General features: G+C 41.4%; 1 protein-coding gene across 2 annotated transcripts in view; it reads right to left on the bottom strand.

Moving 5' to 3' along the window:
* MERTK (MER proto-oncogene, tyrosine kinase) overlaps nt 1-26,254 on the bottom strand; it is a 413,075-nt gene that overhangs the window by 306,608 nt on the left and 80,213 nt on the right. For both annotated transcript variants that reach the window (XM_069235075.1, XM_069235076.1), the window contains exons 3-4: nt 23,453-23,553; nt 18,161-18,334 (exon numbers count right to left, since the gene is read on the bottom strand). In XM_069235075.1, coding sequence (XP_069091176.1) covers nt 18,161-18,334; nt 23,453-23,553 — 275 coding nt within the window. The remainder of the gene's footprint in view (nt 1-18,160; nt 18,335-23,452; nt 23,554-26,254) is intronic.

Here is a 26,254-nt window from a genome sequence, read left to right as displayed (position 1 = left end):
CTCTGAAATGTCACATAATGAAGCAAAAGGAGATTATGCCAATTCAACACACATGGGTTCATGTGGCTCTCATGAGCTTCATGTGGTCTGATACCAATGTCCATTACCAATAGCTGCAGAGCAGTCATATTGCAAGAATACGGTTCCCAACATTACGAAGCTAGAGAAGGAGGACGTTGGCCGTGGTGTCCTTCATGTATTTTACTGGAATTACAAATAGTTTTACCATCAAGTACATGAAGAAAGCAAAAAGGGCCTCTCTGATCCTTGAGAATAAATATATATTTTAAACTGGGGCAAATTGAACATATTAAAGCACAGTATGTCTTGTCTATTGTTTTGTAATCAGTTTTCAGGCAAGCTCATAACACCACAAACAGCAAATTTACTCCTGAAGTCATAGAAGCGATAGTATAGTTTCATAACTCTGGCAGATGTCTTGCGCATTCCGTTCCTCATGATTCAGAGGTTTCTACTGCATACTGAAGTAGCCTATGGCATGTTTTAAGCATTTTCTTATGGTTATTTATTGAGCTGTGGAAGATGATTTTGATTTCAGAAAGCTGTATCCAGATAATTACTGATTGAATTGATATCAATTAGATTGGTAACTTGCCTGGACGTTAGACATAGGGGGTCATTCTGACCCTGGCGGTCCATGACCGCCATGGCAGAGGGCAGCGGAAGCACCGCCAACAGGCTGGCGGTGCTTCCTGGGCGATTCTGACCGCGGCGGTAAAGCCGCGGTCAGAAAAGGGGAGCCGGCGGTTTCCCGCCGGTTTCCCGCTGGCCCAGGGAATCCGCCATGGCGGCGCTGCTTGCAGCACCGCCATGGGGATTCCGACCCCCTTCCCGCCAGCCTGTTTCTGGCGGTGTCCACCGCCAGAACCAGGATGGCGAGAACGGGTGCCGTGGGGCCCCTGGGGGACCCTGCACTGCCCATGCCACTGGAATGGGCAGTGCAGGGGCCCCCTAACAGGGCCCCACAAAGATTTTCACTGTCTGCTTAGCAGACAGTGAAAATCGCGACGGGTGCCACTGCACCCGTCGCACCCCTGCAACTCCGCCGGCTCCATTCGGAGCCGGCTTCATTGTTGAAGGGGCTTTCCCGCTGGGCCGGCCGGCGGTCTTCTGGCGGTCGCCCGCCGGCCCAGCGGGAAAGCCGGAATGGCCGCCGCGGTCTTTTGACCGCGGAGCGGTCTTTCGGCGGGAACCACTTGGCGGGCGGCGACCGCCGACCGCCGCGGTCAGAATGACCGCCATAGTCTGAGAATTGCGTTGTTGTCTATGGGGCCTATCTGCACTATTTTGCAAGTGTAAACTGGGTGGAACACATGCAAAACATAAATAATGTGCCGAGAAAAATATGTGTGTTTAGTTTATTTCAAATTTTCCTATACTATAATCCCTCAATAAAGGCATGTTTTCACTCTCTTAAATGCGGTTCCTTGGAAAATATGCGAACGCTGCTGTCCTGCTGACTACAGCCCAAAAGACAGGATCGAGAGATTTACTGTAATTTTATTCAATTTTGAGCATTCATATAATTTCACTGCAAGCCCTAATGGTTGTACATAGACAAATTTTTGGAGGCCTTTCGATTACTAAACCATCCATGATAGGAAAGAAAATCTTTTTGCAGGCAGGAAACCCTGAACATATTTTGAATATCAATGCATGGATGAATGATATGCAGACTCTCATCATCCTTGAAGGTTGTCTGTTATTTGACTATTAAAGAACAATTAATAATTGCAAAAGAAAGTAAGGCAGGTGTTCCTGGACTACAAGGCAGAATCAAGAACCATTTACTAACACAGCAAATGCCATATCCAGACGATTTTCTTCAGGATGTGGGTGATAAAGATAATTCTGATTTATAAACAATATATGCTTAGCATCATGATCATTTTGCACTAAAAACACTGGATTTTACAAAACCGTATTTTCCTGTGCTTGATTAAACTAGGCCCAAACTAGGTCTAATCTCCAACTTGAATCAATTCAGCCATGGGCTTTCATTTCTCCTCCCATTGCACGCAGCACAATGTGCACTATGAAATGCTCTGAATTGACAATTTTGTTGTTGAAGAACTCCAGTGGAAGTTTCCTTTTCTTCGAGACAATTCAAGGTTTTTCCTGACCATTCATTGTATAATCCTATCTCCGATCCTAAATAGGTGCCTTAAGATTATTTGACAGGGTAGCGTCAGCATGTGCAGGGTGCTGTCTAGATCTTCTCAAATGGGTGGCTTGGACCACAGGGTGATAGCAGAGAATTAGGAGTGAGGCCCGAGAATGCTTTATGAAAGCTTTACTGTATGCCATTAAATCAAAGTAGCAAAGACGACATGTGACAACATACTAACTAGCGCAGTACATCTTGTGTCCAGTATAGGGGTTCGAGTTCATATTAAAAGCAACTTTGGGGTGTTTGTCTGCTTCAATAACATTGTGGAAGATGTAATTATAACAGTCTTTTCTGTTGGACTATGATCTTTGTAATATTTGCTCTTGTGCACATAGTATGTAAGAAGTTTGTAATAGTTTAGAGGATCTTCGAACCTATATTGAGATGATCCCAATTGCCCACCGTCTTGGTGCTGGAGTAGTACCACAACCTAACTAAAGATCGCCTGGCGGCACCTAGGATCAGACAGAAGACACAGCACAACCAAAAGGCCGATAAAAGCACTGAGACGCAACAGGAGTCTCTCCTATAGTTGGCCCTTTCCCTCCTAAGCTTTACATTTTCATTGATGTACTGTCTGACACAATACAGGGAAAAGTCACGGGAAAAGCATTAAAATAATAATACTGGGAAAACTTAATGAATAATCTTCAAATTCAAAAGTTCAAGGTTTCAACACCTATTCTTTTATAATTCCTCATTTGTAGTGCACATATATGCAGAAACTGCACAGGGCTAAATACACATCATGTATGTTCGTTTTCAAGATGTGCAGGCGTAACTGGAAGTAGCAATTCTGAAACAAAAAGTGAGTTGACCATTATCTGCGACCTCGAAGATTTTGGTAACAGTTATATTCAGACAGTCTTATTTCTTTTCCACTACAAGGCTTGTCCAATTTAGACGCTGTAGATTTATAATATATGAGAAGTATTCTTTCTTTTCAGGGAATTTGAGACAATGAAGAAGTTCTTTAAAAAAAAAAAAACAGTCCCAGTAATAAAACTATTCTTTGGAAGGGAGTGGCCAGCAGCCACGGCTTGACCAACCAATTCCAGTAACAACGTGGAATTTGCACACTGCTTTCAGTGCTTGCTTGACCTCCTCCTTGCCTCTCCACCCTTCACCTAAAGCTGGGCTGGTTGCATGTTTAACTAGCTGTATCCATTAACTCGTTAGTTAACGTTTTAAACAGGGCTCAAATTAGATTGCATTAAACCAGACACAATTAAAAAGAAATCGTAATTCTGATTTTTAACGAGACTGCCTTCTTTTTATACTGACATTTTGATAGATGCCAAAAAACCATGTAGCAATGAGATACACATTTGCATAAAAGATATTTCTAAAAGGTAGAAATTAATGATGTTGAGAAATGATAACATATGTGCAAGTCTACATGCACATATTGGCTTTATTCTAATGATGTTAAGGTTGCAATGTCTAAGATTCCTTTTAAAAAAAAACTTTTTACGTTTCTTGGACAAGCCCTGCCGAGCACTGAGAGCATGTTTACATTAAAGTTTTCATCACTGAGAAACAAACGGGTCACTCTGAACTGGGCAGGTGTTAAGAGGCGAATGATACATGTTGCATATGTAGAATTTCGACTTAAAAAGATGCAGAGAGGCATTTGACTATATTTTAATTATAAAATCGATCTTGGGTTATTCCACTGTAGAATTTCCATTTTGCACAGGACATTTATTAGATTTTGTCTCCATTAACTTTTGGCCATCATTCGTTTTATTTCTTTTTTCGTTCGTTTATCAAAAGATGAACAATGGCCCACGAAAAACTGCCAGTCGCAGCTATTTCTAGTACTTTTTGGGAGAGCTGAAGCCAGATTTGCAACCACGATCCACTCTAAACAGATAGTCTTTGAGAAGCTTAGACAGAAGCTGAGACAGAAATTGCAAGAGAAATCCCTGGAGCCAGAGTATCTGAAGTTCTGCTGCTAATCCTATTGCTGGAGAATTTACCAGTGCTTGTACACTTCTGTCGCAAGGATTGGCAAAACCAACAACGGTGTCTGGCCGCCTTCGAATATTATTTTCTATACTTCCGAGATGACCTTTACATTGCATCTAGATGCAAACTAAAGGCCATCTTGGCTGGTTAGAAAATAACATTCTAAGATGAATGCCACTTTGTGCCTAAATGGAAGGTAACTGACATTATAGAAAGCTAGTTTCTTTGCCAATGATTGCATTGCAATTCAGTCAAAAAGCACTGGCAAAGCAATACCATAAGCGGCAATGGACACAGGCTGCACAAAGGGGGCATAAAGATAGAGAAGAGGTAAAGGTGTGGCGAAGCTCAAACACGAAGAACACACTACTAGAAAGATAAGACCATAGACACAAAGCACTATTTGTGCCATATGCCCATCCACAAAATGCCATGGCATTCAAGGACAGCTTACCCTACAAAAGGCAGCTCCATAAAACTACATGGACTAGCCAGGGACTAAAAGGGATGATCAAAAGCCCACTCTCTCTATATATATATATTGTAAAAAATATATTGCAGTAAAATACTGGTAACGTGAGATCTCCAATGGGACAGCTAAAGTGTTCTGTAGGAGAAACCTAAAAGATTAATTGCAGCCATTGCTATCCACAGAGTTAGATGTTGTCACCCAAAAAACAGCAATGTAGCTTATCTAACACTGTACTCAATTACAGATAATAAAGATAACAATAGGCCTTACTTTTTCTGAGATCCCTCTGGCAACATTGTTTTAAATTGATCTTTTCAACAGAACAATGTTCTCTTTGTGAAATGGTCCATGGCAAGTGCATTGTGCTAGTATGATATTGAAGGCTCTAAAACCGCTTGTTATCAAGTTAGTTACGTCATGCATTTTTTTCCCAACCAAAACCTTCAAATTTCTCACCAAATATCTCAACTATATCAACGACATTTAAAAATACTGAAAAATCATGGCACGAACAGCTCGTCTTTCTACAGGAGATATATATAATCCCACTGCGTAGAGGCAACATAGATGTACCGGGGTGACTTGTGGGGTGTTGCAAGCCCTCTTCTCAGTGACCAGGAGTATCTGGGGGCATGGGTGGAAGGGTATCATAGAGGATCGTGCAAACATATTAGAAAGCATGAACCGGGCCTGACTCACATGGATAAAAGTACGGCCAGACCTCACAGGAGAGAAGTCTGCTTAATGCCCGCAAATAAATCACACTGACTGATTAGCACCCACTATGTTTATTAATTCAGTTTAGTTGCAATATTTGCAGCATCAGCAATTATGCCTCCTCTCAGAACTACACTTGTATAGATATTTTGTTTTTACTTACTTCAGAGGCAGACATGACTTAATTATTACGTTTGTAAATGTTATAACAGAACGTGTTAATGTTACCCTAATCCGAATGAGGATAAACAGCCAGTTAGCCGTGGTGGGTTTTAAACTTGCGACATTTAAGAATTTAGGGGGTTCTTTACTAACATTTTGTGTGGGCGCTCGCACGGGGGCAATGGGCCGCAATGGATTGCATAGAATGACTTACCATTTTAAAAAAAACACACATCCCTTCAGCAATCTAGGACTTTATGACTAATTCCTGGGACTCACAGGTGCTTTAACCTCCGGGACTTTCTTACCAGCTTCACAATGACAAGACACAATTAAAGAATATCTTTGCAGCATTGGAATGAAATTTAACGCACAGAAATGGCCAACTGACCATATTTAAAATAGCTCACATGTTCGCCCACCTCTATTTGGTTAAAATGTTACTTTAATTTTCAGCCATTTTACAATGTAACTCAAATGTCACCTACAACGCAATAAAACTGATTCAGCTATCTAAACATTTAGCGCTGCTCGGTTTATTTTCATTGGATCGCAGCCCAAATACAGGGTGAGTATGCAGAGGCCCATTTAAGTCCTTTGAGAGCTAAATAAAGAATTCTGGATCTTATTTAATTTCATGGAGCTGCACACGCTTCAAGAAAGTGGTACAGCTCAGCTCTGGGCTGCTCTGGGATGAACAAACGAAAACAAAAGAATGGCGGAACCGTTTCCCGGCCTCCCCCTTTCTCCCTCTCAGGCAACTAAACGCTGTGATTACTGGACCGCGGAAGTAAACTGCGCCAAACCTACAATGGACGCTCAGGAAGGAGGAGCGCGCGCGACAGCATTTCTTGTCAGAGGGGCAGCAGCAAAGAAACATTTATCCTCGTCATCCAGGCGCAGCTCTTTATCAAAAGCTGTAGCTCCAGAACATTCAGGTCTCCCAAAGCACACCTGCGCCACCTATCTCCAAGCACTCCCACAGGACTGGTAAAGGCTTTCCATCACCCAGGTGTTGTGAAACTGTATGGACATATTTATCTTCCACAATGTGCGACCTCCAAAGCGGCCCGGGGTTTAATTTATTCCTGTGGTTGCAGGTGGTGGGCACAGCACCAAGGGTGGCTCCTTCACAATGACGAAGGTGCCCCCCCAGCTAAGCCAGGAGCTGAAAAATAAAACAATATTTCTTTATCGTTTTATATTTCAGCATGTTAATGGAGGGGTGGGCTGAGCCACGGGAGGTGGGAGAAGGGAGGAGGAGAGTGTGCACCTAAGTGTGTATGTGTGTTTAGCCACCCATCTTAGGCCGGCCAAGCACACATGCGCACTTAGGTTTCTCCAACCTGGCTGTGCTAAACAGCCGGACTAAAGAAACTGCACAGACCCCAGGGCAGTGTTTGAGTGGTAGTTCAAGCAGCTCAGATCAACCCTGCTGCAGCTTTCATGCTAGGCTTAGCAAAAGTATGAGACTTGGACACCTCTCCCTTCTGCCACCCAAAACCCAGTGACCAGTCACTTGGGGCAGGGCTTCTGTGTCAATGAAATTCAATCCTACCCATCTGTAAGAGGCCAAGATGGCCATGTCTCAGATGATTCATATTGTCTCGAGGCAATCGAGGCCTTTATAAGGAAAGATAGCTTCAGATGAAATAGGTCTAAAATGGTTATCCTAGCCTTGCCGAAGAGCTATGGACACAGTACAAGTCTCTGTGATCATCAGTGAAATGGATCTCATCAAAATGAAGGTCGGAAACCAAGGGGTCCCCTGGGATGAAGACTTGAGGTTTAACTGAAAGGTAGATTCTTCATCAGATCCTCTTTCTACCAAGTAAAGCCCCTCAAACTGACTGTACCTTTTATCCCTTCTTAAAATTACCCCAAGGGCTCTCTTGATTTGTCTGTGCCAATGCTCTCCGTGCTGGCATGCCTGCATACCAGCTGAAGAGTTTACAACCAGAGCAGAAAAAGCAGAGGGGACAGATGCCTTTTATCAATTACTTCCTGTCTCAGAAACAGCGTCCGCCTAATAGTTCGCACTAGCCGCAGCCTCATACAAATTCATCAACCAGCATTTGCAATGCAACGGGTCTCGCGTTTGCTCGTGTTAGAGCTGATAGCGTTGTAAACTCCTCACCCGACATTTCACCTATCGGCAAAAGTGCATTTATGTACGTAACCCGAAAAAGTGCAATTAACTGTGTAAAGCGCTCGACTTCTGCCAAGCGAAATCGCGCTAGGAAAATAGAGAAAAAGTAGTCCACGAGCCGGACAGAAAACAGTGAGCCTCTCATGTTTTCTGTACTTGGTCGATGCGCTCGAGGAGGGATAGCCACCGGAAAAAGCATGACGTATGCATGACTTCCACTAATGAAAACAAGCAGATTTTAATAGGCAAGCCCACAAACCAATGTAAAAAATACTGACGTGACATCAACAGGGCTCTGAGACCTTTTCTAATACCTAAAGCGTCTCACGAGTGATACACATGCGCGAGCACATGCGACGCAGGCTCGACCCTAAAAAAGGAAAATCCACCTTTCTTAATCTGCCCTCTCTAAACTAAACCTCCTCACTCTGAGATTGGAACTGGATAGGATGCCGTGAAGAGCAATACTGCAATTTTCACAGCTGTGCACCGTCCGTCTACCTACATATATCTCTGCAAAGCAGTTACTGTATAAACTGCTATGCAGGTCCTGTATTATATGTACTATCTAGGGCTTTTTTCAGTGTTCCATGATGCACTAATTTCTCATTACTGTGTAAAGATTTTGGGGATTGCTCCTATCATCTAAATGTTTTTGTCAACACACTGGGGGAACATTGTGCAGTAGCCTTTGGGATTCGTTTTACTACAAGGTATTTCTCAGTGTTCACATTAGCTCAACATATGGCGGTCTTAACAAGTTTCAGGATATTACCAGGAGAATTTGCACCCAACTCTAAATGAGCATCCGGGTATCTACAGTATACCTTAACAAACCGAGATGCCTTCACCAAGTGACACCAATAAATAATTTATTTCTGTGTTGAACGGTATGCACACTTTCTCTGAACAGCACAGGAATTCCTTTACCAAGTACTCCTAAACCACAATTCTGCGATACAATCCCACTGCCAGATGGCTGAATGGAGCAGGTGGAGGGAAAAGGATGCTGGCATAGGGGAAGGGATTGGTTCTATTCTTTAGAAATGTACTTTTTCTAAAGGGCACACATTTTATATTACCCTCTATAATGCTGAAATTGTTTGCAATTGCGAGAATGTGACATTTTTTTACTCAAAACCCTGCACTGCAACAGCGTCAGAACTGAAAGACGCCACTGCCGTGAAAATCGAAGGAAAAATTAGGAACTACCAAAGGTATGAAGACTGGATTTGCTGATTTTTCAAGTATTTTGTCATTTCTCAGGAGTCACTTATTTTCATCTTGTAATTGGTTAGTATTCGCCAACCCATACAGTTTCCGGTACCTCTCATATCAGTAACTCTGAAGGGGGATGGGTGATTGTGGGGTGGCTCATGCTTTTCTGGAAGTGCAGCTTTCCCATTGATCTGCCACTGGTGACTTTCTCCATTTTCATAGTGACCTACTGGTTCTGGGCCTGGAGTCCTTGTGGTAAATTGTGCCTCCCTTTTTATACAGCCTCAACTTAGTTTCTGAACTGGAATGTTTGGGGCTATTGGCACGTCGATTAAACAGCAGCGTATATTGTCCTTTCTGCAACACCAATTAGTAGGGTCTTTTTGCAGGAGTCCCCCAGGTGCAACCAGAATGTGTGAATCTTATGAAACACTGGAATAGGAGACTACTACTCCTTGTTCACCTTCCGGTTGAAAGGGGTTTTCTGTTGTTAGTCATGGCAATATTAAGTTAACTCTGCGTTCCTCGCATTTCTGATGAGTACGTTTTGGTAAATGGATATCTGTCTCAGAGCTATATATGGGTCCCACTTTGTTCGGCCACTTTGTTTCTAAATGGTCTCTGTTGCTAGACCACAAAAGGAATTGCGGCACAGACTTCAATTGCCTCTAGACCCTGCTGTTGATCTATTGCCCTTCCCAAGCACAAAGGTGACAAGGAGCCTCTTAAGAAAAGAGGATTTTGAGTTAGTCGATTTGTGTAGGGTATTTAACATTGATGCTCATCAATACTCTTTCTATTATATGGTCCATGATAGCCACTCCAGAATCAATAAATGGACTCCCAGATGCTCGTGTTATTAATGTTGGAGGTGGATTACCTATTTTTCTGTTTACTTAACTATTCCTTTCTGGCCTTTTGCCCTGTCCGGTCTGCTCTTGTGCCTGTGGAGCATGTCTTGGAAATTCGCCATGGAGTCCCTGAAGTAAACTAATCAAGAAGAGGAAATCAGAGGCAAGGGGAGTGTGCCCAATACCTAACCCATAACTGTTGCTCTACCTCTTCCGGGGCACTTGAGTGGGAGAAATTCAAATGCTATATCAGAGACAGTTGCACTCCTGTCAAGCAGCGGGTAAAATGGCCACTAGCACAGATTTAGAGTACAAACGTCATGATCTGACAAGTGCTTCAGTGCCCTACACACAGGGGTAGTAAGCACTACATTAATGTTAAAATACAATACAATACTTGACTTAGGCTCACATCTATACCCAGACAGGCAATAAATAATTTTTCAGCGATTGTAATAATGTGTCATTAGGCAAATCAGTTGTCTTGTGCTTCTTATAGAAGCATTTACTCCTATTGATGGAGCAATGTTATGGTCTATTAAACCATGTAGACCCTCATTATATCCCTGGCGTTCTTCTGACTGCCAGGGATAATGTGGCGGTATGACCACCAACAGGCTGGCGGTACATACCGCCAAATTATGAGATTGGCGTGTTGGCTGCAGCCAACCCGCCACTTCTCCACTCATACCGCCATGGCGGTATGAGCCGCCGGGCCGGAGATGTCTATATCCAGCCCGGCGGCTGGCATAGTACCGCCCATGGCATTATGAGCCGGCTTACCACCATGGTTTTCGTGGTGTTAGCAACGCCATGAAAACCATGGCGGTAGGCCCTATCGGTGACAGGGAATTCCTTCCCTGTCACTGGTAGGTGGCTCCCCACCCACCCAACACTCACCTGATGTCCCCACCCCCCTTCTATCCAAACTCACCCCCCTCCGATCCACTCTTCCCCATACATGCACACAACTGACCCCACCTCCATAGCCACACATGCACACATCACCCCCGCCCCCACTACAGTCACAGCGCCCCTCACCCCACACCCCCTCCCCGCATACATGTACACAGACACCCCCACGCACCAGACATACACCAATTCACTTACACACACGTATTCATTCACACACTGACATACATGCATTCATTCACACACTGACATACACACATCCATTCACGCATACTTCCAGACATGCTCACACACATTCATACACACGACACTGACATGCACTCCACCATTCTTACACACATTCACTCACACGCATATACCCCCACAAACAACACACTCAAGACGCATTCACACAGACACTCAGACACACACACACAACACACCTCACCCTCCTACCCCCCTCCCCTGTCGGAAGCCCGATTTACCTTAGGTGAGGAAGTCTTCCGGCAGGGAACGGGAAGGGGCGCTGCTACCATCAGCAGAACACAACCAGGCTGTATTACTGGTCATAATATGGCTGGCGTTATTCTACTGGCATGGCGGTGCTAGTGGTAGCAGCGCCAGCTAACCACCATCCACCACTGTGAGCACTGGCGGATTTCAGCCCTTATTGTGGCGGAAGTCAGGCAGTGTTCATAATATGGCAGACGGATGGTAGCCGCGGTGGCGGTATGTTGGCTGCTGTCACCACAGCAGTAGGCGGTAGGTGGTATGTACCGCCGATGTTAAAATGAGGGCCATAATGTTGAAGATTTTCTACAATGTGCATCCTGAAAATGATTTCAAGGTGCCCTCAAATGTGATGATCATGGAAAAGGAGGCACAGTGATGAAAAATAATAAATAATAATTGCCCAGGGTCACATAGTTAGGTCAGGGCATGCAACTAGTTTTTATTTTCACTCCAGGCCATACACAATCTTCTGATTGGCTTGCATACACTTCTTGTGACAAAAGGTGATTTATCATAATCAGGCAGAGTAGTAACCACTGCCACAAGCACAGATTTATGACTCTATAAACACAGAAGATGGAGATCTTCGCTCAAAGGTTTAAGGTTAAAAACAAAACGCTTACTGATTTGTGTTCAAGCAGAATCTCAAGATTTTGAATTATTGTTAGATGGAATATGAGGAGAACACCAAGGCAAAGATGTGCCACATAGGATGAAAACATTTTTTGTCGCACAAAAAGCCTCAAAGAATTAAAGTTAATCCAATTAGCAAAGGCTGATGGATGCGGGTGGAACCGGGTCTGAGGACACAGTATGTTGGAATGGACACAGTATGTTGGAATCAAGTCAAACAAAAAGCTGCCTCTCATCAGAGGATATGGTGACACCATATCAAACGTGATGGAAACATCAAGAAGAATGAGGGTAGTGCTACAGCCTGCCCAAATCATTAGCCCAGGTTTATTCAGAGCTACCACTAGCACAAGTTCTGTGCTGTGATGGGGCAAAACCTCACTTGGACAAAATAAAGCAAATTATCCTCTTCAATAAATGTTGAGTTCCATGTTGACAGAACTGTTGAGAATTGTGGTAGTTATGGGCTGAAGTGAACTGGTGTAGTAGCTGGTTAGAAGAGACTCATCCACACAGGCCTTCTAAAAAAAGGCTAAACTAGACCTTGTTTCTAAGCTTCCGGAAGAGAGATTGTGAGCAAAGAGATGTCACAGAGCTCAATAAGAGCTGGTTAAATGGTGGAGACAGAAAGTCTTAGGGTAGGTATTGGAAAAGAGTTTCCTGTGAAGCCTGTCTTAATGCCCACAGGATTACTCTCCCTAAAAATGGTGGAATGAGGAAAAATGCTTTTGCACTAACATCGGAGTTGCAGACTCGAGTGTAAAATGACTGCCGTGTTTGGTGGTGGTTGGTGTAATCGGGGCATATTTTAATATGTGTACCAGCAGGCATGCTTATACAATTGCATTTACTCTTAATGCACATATTTAAACCCTTCTTCTGCGATTTTACTAATTGGTAAACATTTGTCAGCCATATAAGTGGAATGGGTGTGCAGCGAAATGATTTTTTTTTAATTAAGCTCTTGCCTAGCCCGTATTGATCTGGGTATTCAGTCAGCTTTATGTGTCTTTCCAGAGCTAATGTTTCATAAAAAAGAAGAAAAGAGGACAATGGGGCTAAATGTCACGCACACTTCAGGCACGGTTTGCTATGAGCCATTGTTCGACAGTCATTGGTTCATGAGGGAACCGCAGCTTATGACGTGGCATGTAGCTGACACAACTGTTTAAGTTGGAGTTTAACAGAAAACATGATTGATGGTTATAACAGTATATCACTTTTGTCTTCCCTGATGCTTTGAAAGATACAGCTAGTCTTCACCTTTTGTGCCAATATGATGCAGGCAAATTAGAAAAATGTTAAACGTTTGCTTAGCACGTTTCACAAAAGTATAGGGAAAATTAAAAAATGAATTTATCGTTGATCCTTGCCAGTAGCATTAACCATGTTGCCACTATTAAGCAATGGTATAATGTAAACAGTATGCCTGATGGCTTCACTTTAATGCAATAGAGAAAATACATTTTGTATAGCTTTCACATTTAGGACTGTACCTCGCAAATTGTTAACCCTAAGCACAGACTACTAAAAATGTTCTCTCAAAAGCTGAAACAGAGAAACATGTAAACTATTCTAATTTGGGAAGTGCCATGAAAAATACCTCGATTCAAATTCAATTTTTTTCTAAAACAAAATGACACAAACTACAGCAGGTGAATTCAAAAAGTCAAAAACTAAAAAAAGAGTGATGGAACATTCTGTGATATTTATGAATCTTATGCCTTATTTTCATTCAAAAATTCTGCATGAGGACATCATTTATGGAGACTATTCTGAAGGAAAATGTGCACAACAAACACCAAGTCAATCCTAACTATATACCATTGTGTTATTTAATTTTTAACAAATCTAATTCACCAAACAGTACCAATTAAGTTTTGCATTTCTCTTTTGACCTAGTGTGGTCTACAGTTATCCTTTTAATAAATACGTGACTTTATGGAGCCCAAGCAAAAATGTTTTAGTGTTTTATCCACCACAACTGAGTGGAAATATCTGCTAAGTCAAGAAAGGTGATATCAGCAGTTCTCCCTGGATGCTCTCCTTGTTAGCCTAAGTCGCGATGATGCTCATGTGCAACCACAAAGCAGAAGTGAAAAATGATTGGTTAGCAGTATCTAATAAGGTCACTGAGTACATCCGTAACATTGTTGATTCCTGTACCAAACATTTCAGACCTACATGATTATAAGACAGTTCCATACTGAATACTGAGCCTTTGAATCGTCGACCAGCATAACTTTTGCTGACTTCCTTGTTTCTTTTTTACGGCACTGATATGCCTCTAAAGGTCATTTATGGAGCACGGAGATATAACTACACAGCACAAAAGGGGATAGCTGCAAAGAAGAAGCTGAAAACATACTCATGTATGGATAATCAATGGTAGCATTTATGTTTGTGGTTGTTCTTCAGTTGTTCTTCAGTTGTGTCGTTCAACTATAGGTCTGTAGTTATTTGATTTTGCTTAATGCCTGCTTTCATGGTGCCATTTGTAATCTCTTGTCGACAAACAGCATGTAGCTTGCTTCCCATCTTCAAATTTGCCTCATAAACATTCCACAGGTGATTGATCATAAGCTTATATTGTCAAACTGACTGCCCCCAGATCACCTGTCCTCAGACTCCTGATTGGAGTATAGTGGTATGTAACCTTTTTAAAGTAACCTATAGCATTTGTATATTACTGCCTTCTCCACTCTTTCTTAATCCAGCCATTGCACATCGAGATATGTCTGCTCCATGAGCCCAAAAATAATCTGTTCTACTTTTTCTCGGTTTTCTATAGAACCCTCTGGCCTTATTTCAGGTCTCACTTCTTTATGCGTATCCTCTGTTTGTCTGCCTTTAAAATGAATAGGTGACTGTGCTTTCCATTCTTCAGGAGTATTCCTTTTTGATTTTTTAGAAAAGGTTATGGAGTTGTGCTGGTCATATTCACCAACAACGGCTTGGGAGGAATGGTTGAATTGCCAGACAGAGCATCACCTCACAGTCTTGAGCAGGTATCAGGGTTCACCGCGAGACAGACGGGCAGAGGTTCTTTACAGGAATGGGGCTCTCCAGTACGTCAACTGGGAAATGATGGTGCCAGACTGCTGACGAAATGTTTCAGCAGACAGGGAACACACGGATAGCATTGTATCCTGGATTCAGCTTGATGCCGGTTTGGTCTACAGTAGGGTCCTACCTAGGTCTGCACTATCTGTGCAGAAGTGTTTGGTACGATGGAAATATATGCTCCTCTCACTTCATATCTCATCATATATCTTCAATTAAGCAGTAGAGGTATGTTGTAGAAATGAAGCAAACGTGTTTTGTAATACATTTCTAGGCTTTAAATATTATGGAGAAAAGCAGAAAATCCAAGAAGAGGCAGGTGGATCCTGTAGCGGGCTTGGGGAAAAGGGCATCATTTCAACTTCCCCCCCAAAAATTCAAAAGGTGGGAGTGAAGGCTGAAGATCAGTATCTAATTGTATTAGCTTTTCTTCAGTTTCTGAGTAAGGAGGGTTCCTGCTCTCCACTGTTGTTTTACTTGTGTATGGCATCAAAACTGAGTATTAGTTGAATTGTGCCATGCTAAAATTCGAAATAAATAAACAATTAGATTAAAAAAAAAAAAAAAAAAATATGGCTAAAAGGCAGACTAGTGGTTTAAGGCAGGGAGGAAGAATTGCGCGTGGAGGGGTTCAGATAGCTTAGTAGGAGCTTGGTCACAAGGTTGGTTATAGAGGAGGCTGAAAGGCTCATGACACATCAAAAGTGGTGCGATGTATGTCAAAGAGCTGCATTGTACAAACATTCATGTAGTTCTTACCACCAGTGACAAGGCGTTGAAACGCTTTGCACCCGGGCAGCACTGCACTTTAGTAATAATTTATACATACACACTATTGTTATCCCAAATGTTTAAGTCACCCAACTCTCACAATAGACCACAGCGTTCTCTACTGCAAAAGTGTATACACGTTTAACTTTCTTAAAATAATTCAGTAGATTTAATTTAATTTAAATCCATTCAATATGCAATAAAAATAAATATCAGAATGTTTAGAACAAGCATAATTAATTTAATATAAACAAAGTTTTATCAAGATATGATTTATCAGACTCCAAAACCAAAATCTTTAAAACCTCATGCGCATTCCGGTTCACTAGAGGTGTAAAAAGGTTTTCTGTTTTCTATTTAACCAAGTTCAGGTGCCCCATTTGGCTCTAAAATCAAATAAAGCAAACTAAAACTAATTTAAATACATAAATAAAATTAATGAAGTGCTAATGTGAAACCCCATTCCACTTAATTAATCAATGCCTTGTTTAGGTATTATTCATTGACAGGTGCAAAAATAGAGATCAGTGGCTGCATATGGTGCAAAACCAGTTCTTTAAAACAAGCTCACATATACTACATAACTGCCTAGAATTGTAAAGGCAGAGCCCACCAAAGTATTTGCATGAAGTAAGTTGATAAACTCAAATAACACAAACAGTTATCCAGTTCACACCTTTGCATTCCAAACACCCCTTACTCCAGCCATCATGACCTTTGGCACAGTACGATAGGACAGATTAAACAGAGGGTTCTGCACCTGTTGTTTTGGATGCATAAGGACACAGTTGTTGCAGTTTCGCATGCAAGTCACATCGAAGTGCAGAACGCCCCAAAACATCTTGCATTTTCAACATCCGTAAGTGATACACCTAGAAGTAGGTTTTCTCGTGACAGTGGAATTTCCACCATGTAGGTATTTGCAAACGTTTGCACGATCTTTTTCAACATGTATCATGATTACTAAAGTTACTCCTAAATGTAACAACTGTATGTGATGCAGAAAGCAAGGGTACGCTTTACTTTGTTTAGGAGTGTGACTGAAGAAAGACTTCAAATGGAAAAATGATTTCTATGTGAAGAAAAAAAAAGACAGAGTTGATATTGGCATATGCCAAGAAGGGTACTGCTGAAAATCTTTTGCACCAGCCTGTCCTCTGTTAGGCATCCTCACAGTGGCACATGGCCTTTGGGCCCCCAGAACCTGTTGGCTTATCCCTTTCTGGGTCAGGGAGTAGAGCGGGGTGTTGAGTGGGTGATGCTAACAGTTTGTGTAAAATCATACAGTGCCTGGCAGAGACGGCTCCATAGTGGCACACTGTTGGGCCGAGTAGTCTTATCACCTATCTGCTATCACACCGTTCGGCAGTCTTTGGGAAGTAAGGTTGTGCATGGATCCTCTAGGGAGGACTGCTGCTTCAGATGACAGACATCAGTCTGATCATTCTACATGATGGAGCTTCAGATCTGGTGCATGGCGGTCCTGTGCGTACACCTTGTGTACCGGTCCCCAGCCCTGATCACTATGGGAACATCCTAAGATAGAGGCAGGTGACGGGAGGGAGAGAAAAGGATGTAATCTTTGCCTGACGCCCAACTGGCTGCTCCTCCCTTATTTGTGATTAAGAGTAATGGATAAGACCGGTAGGAGGGAGGAGAAAAACAGAGACCCTACCACCACACAGGCAGACTTGGGAAAAGGTTAAGGACAGATCTTAATAAAAGACCCACAATAAGAATCAAGAAGGAGAATTTATTTGGATATCCAATACATTGGCAAAGGGCAAGCTAAGAAGTTGTAACGGAGCCCAGAATGGACCACTAAGAAACTTTGAAGATGGATAAGTATCCCTCCTGGTGGTGGCATCTTTGAGATAAGAAGTGCTGTCAAACATATTTTACTCAGAGTCTATAAATTGATGGAGGGATGCAAAGGCCTGTGTGGTGTACAACAGTCATATCTTAAGTATTTTGGGAGCCCTGGGCATTAATTTTTTTTAGGGTCTCTGTCCAGAACAGATTTTAATTTTACAAACTATTTTCTGCTAATTCAAGCTCCTTGATGCCAACCAATATTAAAGTAATATGTCAAAGGGTAAGATAGAGAAATAGAAACAAGAAAGCTAGAGTACTGGGGCACTTATAGCTCACCTTGCTCATGTCTTAAAACATCTCTTGTATACAAATATACATCGGAATTGGTCTCTTTACTGTGAAATGGAGACTAAAATTGTCAAATTAGGTTCCAGGGAAGTCACAGGAGACTCTTTAATGGTCGACTTTAGAGTTGGCAAAGTGCTTCATTCTGCGTTTTCAGTCACAAATGACTTTAAATACAATGTCAGAGTTTGCAAACAAAAAAAACACACGGAGGCATACAAAAATAAATATGCATTCAGATGAAATCCCATAATATGTATATTCTAAGTTAAGACATGAAGCTAAAATCGAACAGCTACTGAGGGTCTGTTGGTTGAATGGATTAGCAGGGTTGTACGAGTATGTAATCTACTTCAAGCAATTAATTACTATGATAACAGCAACTGTCCTCAACTTACCGTCGATAGTCAGCACCGAGGGGGAAACCATTGGGTCTTCACTGACTTTTCTGCTGCTGCGGAACCAGTAGATCTCCACAGGTTCTGGGGGCCCGACGGCTTCACAAGTCAGGTTAAAAGGCATATTCTTGGTCACGTTGAGCTGCTGCGGCTGCCGAATGAAGTGTGGGAGCCCTGCACAAGAACAGTACACGAAAGGGGAAATGCTCAATACCAACTGATATGCACATGGTTTTACAGCATGTTGAGGGGCAGAATCAGGGCGAGAACTGGCCTTTCATTCCATTGGGCATTTCCATGGTGGGTTGCAGCCATTGTAGACCGGGTTTGAAACCTAGGATCACTGCTGTCTCTTGTCATTTTCCTCAGCTCTCCGAGGTCAACTGCAACATGCACAGTGGGATTTCAAGGAAGAGAGAAAAACAAAGTGGAGGGGCGGTAGAGAGAAAGTGGTCGGAGAGTGAGATGAGGGCGCAAAGAAGAGATGGGTGGAAAGACACAGAAATAGAGAGCATAGAGTGGGGTTGGTTTTAGCATGTTTGCCACGGATGTTTTTGGTTCCCTAGTACGGCCCTGGGAGAAAGAATATATTACATTGCAGATCACTTTGTTGATTGAGAAACACCCACTGTTGATATTTCTAAGCAACAGTGGGTCACACACTGAAACAAGATGTTTTAGAATGACAGATGAGGTCACCATGACAAATCCTGGGTCACATAACTGAAAATCTAAGGGACATGGACAGAATAAGCTCTACAAAGCAGTCGCAACGGAGAGAGATGCGAGATATCTGCATCTGTACTTACTTTTGCAGTGCCAGAAAATACATTGGCAAGGCTTCTTCATAGGTGAGAAAGATTAGAAGGTCTAATGCAAACAGTTTTGGAACAACAGGTGGTGACAATTTGCCACCAGCGAACCTGGCAATGGATACATGTTTTAAGCTTCTGGATTGAACCTGGGATCTGTTGAGCCCTTTTTCTGATGGTGCTGGTAATTAGCATGATACGTGACACCACAAACAATGGTTGTGGGTAGCAGGATCTGCCTAGATTTGAGACTGGTATAATGGTACTTTATCTCCACATAGGTTATGGACTGTTCACTGCTCCTTGTATATCATGCATGGCGTTGTGCTGATTTGTCATGCTTTCCAAGTGGAGTGGGTTTCTGACAGGCTGGAGCTTGAGTACTGCATTGATGGGTGTCATATGCAGCATCTGAAGGCACGTTTATTTGGCTTCAGACTATAGTGCATGTGGGAGCTGACTACTTTCCTGTGACAAATCTTTTGATTGCCTACTTGGTTATATGCACAGTGCAATCTTAGTAATAGCTGCAACTGAGAACCACATATTTACATCAAAGAGCGCAACACCAATAGGTAGATTAATCTTGATGGTCTCAATGAAATATAGAATTTGACTTTAGGATAAGCAAGAAAACAGACACCAACAGCTCAATTTGTTTTTCAGTTTGATGAACAATGTGAGCCTAATTACGTTCTGCAAAAACTAGATTGTAGATTTCATTAGCTTTTGCCAGGGCCAGCAATTCTACAAAGCGTGGTAAGATATCAGCCTTGAGGTAAAGCCATAGATTTAGATTTTTTTTAAATCAGAGTACTGTTAGAGAGTTTGTGTATTGATATTTTTGTGCATTATTAACAATGCTCTGAATGTAGTTTTACACTTGATTACGCATGTACACAGTGATATAGTACTGTTGCTTTGAAACAAATTTTTTATGACATCTAGAAGTATTTTGTTCTGACTCTTGTTAACTAGGCCTCAATTTGGACATAGCAGCCATCTTTACAAAATGTATGTCACCCTTGTCTTCCCCCTGCACATATCACTGTCTGTTGTTATCTCACTGTATTGGCAATACTTTGCTCTTGGTCATGTATCTAGTTTGTTCCACCATCTCTGGATGGTATTAGCATAGAGTGGGCAGAATCAATATTTGTGTAGTGGAATAGTGCTTAGGCACTATGGCAATCTGACATTTAATAAAAACAAGGGTGAGAGCGAGTGTGAGAGGAGATATGTTGTTAGTGGTGATTTCCTCGCTGTTAAAGAACCGATTGTGAGGGGAATTTATTATGTATGGGGCAAGTCTGCTTATTTCAATCCGCCTCATAATTTCGTGAGTTCCTGCTATTTTGCTTTAGTGTTTCCTAGAGTTTATCACATGAGTGAAATGACTGATGTTGGTGGTTTGAGGAGAGTAAGATGTGATTTGGGGCAGATAGTATTAGACATATTAGGAGCTATGATTCCATCTATAGATGTGCTTTTGAATGAAGTAAAAATGAAATGTTTTTCTATGCTTGTGGATCAATTTGCTTCTAACCCTGCTGGTGCATAAACATAGATACATTCTGAACTAATGCAAATGAAGATAACGAAAATGCAAAATCACTAGCACTAAATATCCTCTCGCATAAGAAGGTAGCGTTTGCAGAGTTTTGAAGGTTAGAGAGTAGTGCACCTTCATACTTGATAACAGTAAGGTTGTTAATGCATAAGTTCAAAATATTACTAATATTTCTCTAGAAGTTCAAGGTTTAGAAGAGAATGCCTTGTGGGAAGCAGTGAGTTCCTGGCTTAGAAATGGTGTATTGTTTCTGTAGTTTATGATGGGGTACATTTAGGCTGTTCCTAACCCTTGTATTCATTGTACTGATTTGTGCAATTGCCCTGTTTCTCTTGTTCAAATTTTCTTAGTATTTGTTTCTAAAATGTGGGTGTAAGAGGAAAAGAGAATCATTAAAGAGAAAGTGATATGAATTTGGAAATGGAGGATGCTAGAGACTGTGGCCCATATTTATACTTTTTTTGCGCCGCTTTTGCGTCATTTTTTTACTCAAAAGCGGCGCAAACGTACAAAATACAACTGTTGTATTTTGTAAGTTTGCGCCGCTTTTGCATAAAAAAATTACGCAAATGCGGCACAAAAAAAGTATAAATATGGGCCTGTGTTTACAACCAGTTAAAATTGATGGAAGAATGTACCCAAAACAAGAAGAATGTTATGTGGACGGTTTTATAAGTGCTAACTAGTTAGATTAATTGTTATATTTTGTAGTCATGATAGAATACTCAGAGGTCGAAAGTTGTTGGCTATTTTTGTGTATTCATATTTTTGTCTTTTAGCAAATTATGGAATTTGGATATACACTAGATTACACATGTACACACTGATACAGTACAGTTGCTTTGAAACAAATGTCCTATGACATGTAGAAATATGCTTTCCTGTCTCTTGTTAACTAGGCTTCAGTTTGCACTTAGTATCCACCTTTACCAAATGGATATCATCCTTGCCTTTCCCCTGCACATCTCACTGTTTATGTTTATGTAGCACACAGACAAGCAGAATTATGTCTGTTTATTTCCACTGTCTGTCTGGCTCAGTCGCAAAACTGTAACTGCATTTCAAGGTCCTTCTGTTAACTCACTGTACCCTATTCATTCTTGAAAATGTGCTAGTTGTTCCATTATCTCTGGAGGACTCTTGCATAGAGTGGGCAGAATCAATATTCATACGTTGGGATAATGCTTAGTTGTTAAGGCAATATGACATTAAATACTATATTCTGATTTGCTAATGAAATGATGCATTTGCACACACTACAGTGATTCTGCAGTTTTGCTAACTCCATATGCAAAACTAATGCATAAAACTCTCAATTTTAGGGCTAGGCCAGAATACTTTTCTGAAGAACTGGTGGAATGCTGTCTGTTTCTCTTTTTATTTTGCTGTCCACTCTGGAATCATTTTGATTTAGCATTTTTCAGTAATACTGAGAGCCTTTATGGCATTAACCCAGTATGAGCATATCACTGTATCTTTGAATTTTGTAATAAAACCCTTTAACTATTCTGTTGATCAAGAACTCAGTTATTGAGTGGCATTTTTACCTAATTGATTGAGTTCCTCACGGGGGTGTTCAGTAAGCAAAATGCTGTTTTGCCTAGAGGGTTGAAAATCCTTGCTTTGTTCCTATTAACGGGTACATATTCATTCAAGCCTGCCCAGGCCATAATATAAACGTCTAGTTGTTTTTTTGCATGATAGGTTTTCACAACAATCCGCATGAATGGGGCCTGAAAATCAGCACAAGTCGTACATTTTCAAATATATGCTTCACCCAGATCTTCCAGTTTTTCCACTGGTAAAACGCTGCAAGTGCGAGTGCAAGTTTTTTTTCTCTACAGGGAAAAGGAATTCCCTCAGGAACCCCTCCTGTTACAAACCCATGATTAAGTGACATAGTGGGTTTTTGGGCGTCCCTAACACCTTTGCTGATATTTAGTTTTGCAGTGTAAACCCAGGGTGAAAACGTTTGGCCAAGCTTTGAATATCCACAATACACACACCTAAATTACAAAGTTCTTGGTGTTGGCTACCATCCAAATACCCACCAATATGACATCTCGAGGAATCCTCAACATTCTCATCCTCAATTCTAACTGTAGTACTACAGAAATTCGCCTTTACCCTTAAATAGGCAGACCCTACAGGGTTAACAGGGTTAACAGAGTATAATTTCATTGGCTGCATATCTTTTTATATTTTCATTCCAAGTATCACTGGGTCTCAGGTATCTTTGATTAATTTGGTTATGTATTGGAAGGACATACAGCAGACTCTAACTTCTTCCCACTTCCCCTTGGTGTAGATATATTCCATCACCATGAGTGGCAAAGTCAACTCCAAACCTTGCTGGACCAGATCCCTGAGGCAGGGGAGTGGAGAAAGAAAGAGGTATGGGGTGTAATCAAGATTACACACACACTTCGTAGTCATAAACATTCGATTCAGCAGTGCCTGCGACATTCTCTTCAGAAAATCATTGGGCCTTATGACATCTAATGTACGTGAAAGGTGTTTAAACCACTGTTAGGCATCAAATTGCCAGGAAATGGGTCATCTGGATTTAGGAAATGGATGCTTGCCACTGCTGCTTCACAATACACGCCATAAGAAACTCAGTGCTCTGCCCTCCCAAGATCTAGGCAAATGCACCGAAATGCTTATCACAGTCAGAACTTATTTACAGCTAATTAAAAGCTTACTGTCCTTAGGGGGCATATTGATTGATGCAAATAATTATTAATTATGTCTGCTTTTGTTCAAGAGTTGAACGTAATAGGAATGCATCTATATCATACAAATATGATGAGGTCTATTACTAGTTAACAGCATGACCAAGGTGATCTTCATGACAACAACAGGCAAATAAATGGGTTGATTAGGCAACAGTCTAAAATCTTACTGTACCTTCCACTTGGATGATGATCGGATCCGATATAACTTCTTCATTGTTGATTTTCACTTTGCAGGTGTACGAACCATTATCCGTCCGCTGCACACTGATGATGCTTCAAAACAACAACAAAGAAGTCTCGTCACAGATTATAGTCTTATTGCCTCACATCCTTCCCCCTTCTAATGTTGATGGATTTTATGTAATAGAAGGAGAACTATACAATGCCTTAAAAGTGGATGGAAATTTGGTGCACATCCCTATGAACCTGAGGAAGTGTTGCTTATACTAAAACATTCCAAATCTCGCTTTCATCCCAATGCTTCGGGTCCCCAGCAGCCTACCGTACCCAATAGCATTTCCATCTGTCTGATCGGTCAATGCCACTTTGCTTCAGGCAACAATATCAGCCCGAAAGGAAACAAAGGAAAGGTGTTCTAATCTGATTAATGATGACGAAGCAAGTTATCACTCATAAAAGAAGAAATTATGTTTAGGACCAAACCTGTGCTAAACTGATAGGGTTAAGAGCCAGATCTATATTCAGCCCCTTTGAACTTTGTTCACCATTGTTGAGCAGGCATACTACCCACCCAATGTTTAGCAGCCATCCTGAAATCACCCATCCTGTATCTAACTGGTACCCACCAAACAGGCTGAATTCAAATTGTTAAAAAGCAACATCTAACTATCTGTTCCGCTCATACTACATATATGTCATAACAAATGTATAAAACCTGCCTCTAATTTTCTCATTATATTCTATCCGTGACTTGCTTATTACATGTAATAATAAAATGAGATCACCACACCATTATTTTGACTTATCACAGTTGAGATGTGACATCTCAATGCCTCCTGCCAGAGCCAGCGGAGTTTTGAAAGGCAGGACATTGAAAGAGTTACAACTACTGTTCAAATAATAAATAGCTTTTCACCGATTTCAATGACATTTTTCGCCTGAAAATTAAGTAATTAGCTCGTTAGGAAACACTTATGGCAAGGTGTTCATGTATTGTGTTGCTACAATTAATTACATGAAAGATGGACTCACAGCATTATGAACTATAGCCCCTTTTTGAAAGTGACTTACATTATAGTGCTAAACAAGGTGTTTTGCCACCAATCACAAGCTGCATACTGACATGTTTATTTTCACATAGAACATTTCAACATTTATTTTATGTATGTGCTTTATTATATGTTTCATAGGTGGGAGTAAAAAGAAAGGGTTTAAAGGAAGGTTAAAAGAAGGTTGGAAATTTGAATGGTGTGGCCTTGATTTATAAGGAATAAAATACTATCTCTCCTCACTATTGTATCTTCCAAGGATAAAATAAGTCACCACTGAGTTCCATAACGTAGAGTACAATAGACTGGCATGGAGTAGGGTGGCATTCAGTAGAGTGGCCTAGAGTGGAGTGGAGTAGAGTGGTGTGGAATGGCATAGAGTGGTGTAGAGTGTAATGAAGCAGAGTGGCTTAAAGTGCCATGGAGTAGTTTGGCATAGAGAGATGAAATGTCATAGTGTATAGTAGAGTGGCAAAGAATGCCATAGAGCAGAGTAGCATTCAGTGGAGTGGCGTAGAGTGGCGCAGAAAGGCACAGGGTGGCATAGCATAGAGTGGATAGAAGAGTGGCGTAAAGTGGAGTGGTGCAGAGTGGAGTACTTCAAAGTGGTACAGAGTGGAGTGGAAAGACATAGAGTGGCATGAAGTAAAGTGTCAGAGTAGAGTGGCATAGAGTAGAGTGGCACAGTTGTGTAGAGTAGAATGGTGTAGAGAGGAATGGAGTTGCATAGCATAGAGTGGAGTGGCATAGAGTAGAGTGACACAGTGGCATGGAGTAGTGTAGAATAGAGTGGAGTGGTGCAGAGTGGAGTAACACAGTGTGCAGTGGTGCAGAGAGGAGTGGAGCGACATAGTGGCATACAGTAGAATGACATATTGTAGTGTGGCGAAGAAAAGATTAGCATAGAATGGCATGGAGTAGAGTGGCATGGGGTGGCGAAGGGTGAAACAGAGTGGCAAAGAGTGGCAGAATGTGGCATACAGTGGGGGAGTGGGGCAGAGTTTAGTGCAATAGCGTGGAGTGCATTGGCATAGAGTAGATTGGTGCACATTAGAATGGTGCAGAGTTTAGTGGCACACAGTAGAGTGGCGCAAAGTGCGGCATGATGCACTAAATAGAAATGAATTGTTGTTTACGAAACTGTATTGCATCCTAAGTGAAATTGTGTTAGAATGCCTTGAATCACAGTTGGCTTTTTTATATTTGTTTTAACGAGATGTCCTGGAAATACTTATGTGTGGTAAAAAAAATTGTGAAGTTTTTAACTAACCATACAATAAACTTAGTAATATTAACAATAATAATAATAATAATCATCATCATCGTCGTCGTCACCATCATAATAAATGTAGCATGGAGTGTAGTAGAATAATTTGCTAAAAAATGGAATTATGTGTTTGAATAAAAAAACTACGATGAAAGCATGATTGTAACTGTATGTGGAAAATTATGAATTGTGAGAAATTGACTGCAGTTGTGTGGCGTGAACTGCAAATATGTGGCCATAAATGATCTAGTGTGGTGTGGAATTATGTGGCATGGTGTGGCTATAGGTGGCATGGTATGGAATTATGTGGTGTGTAGTGGTATTAGGTGCAGTTGAGTGAAATGATGTACTGTGGTGTGGAATTGTGTGGTGTGGAATTGTGTTGTGTGGTATTAGGTGTCATGTAGTTGTATTGTGTGGTAAAGTGGAATTATGTGCCATGAAGTGAAATTATGTAGAGTGATTTTTGTGTAGTGGA

This window comes from Pleurodeles waltl, chromosome 5 (genome assembly GCF_031143425.1).
Source record: "Pleurodeles waltl isolate 20211129_DDA chromosome 5, aPleWal1.hap1.20221129, whole genome shotgun sequence".
NCBI lineage: Eukaryota > Metazoa > Chordata > Amphibia > Caudata > Salamandridae > Pleurodeles > Pleurodeles waltl.
Note: the sequence above shows the minus strand (reverse complement) of the source record. Positions and strands in the feature narration are given on the sequence as shown.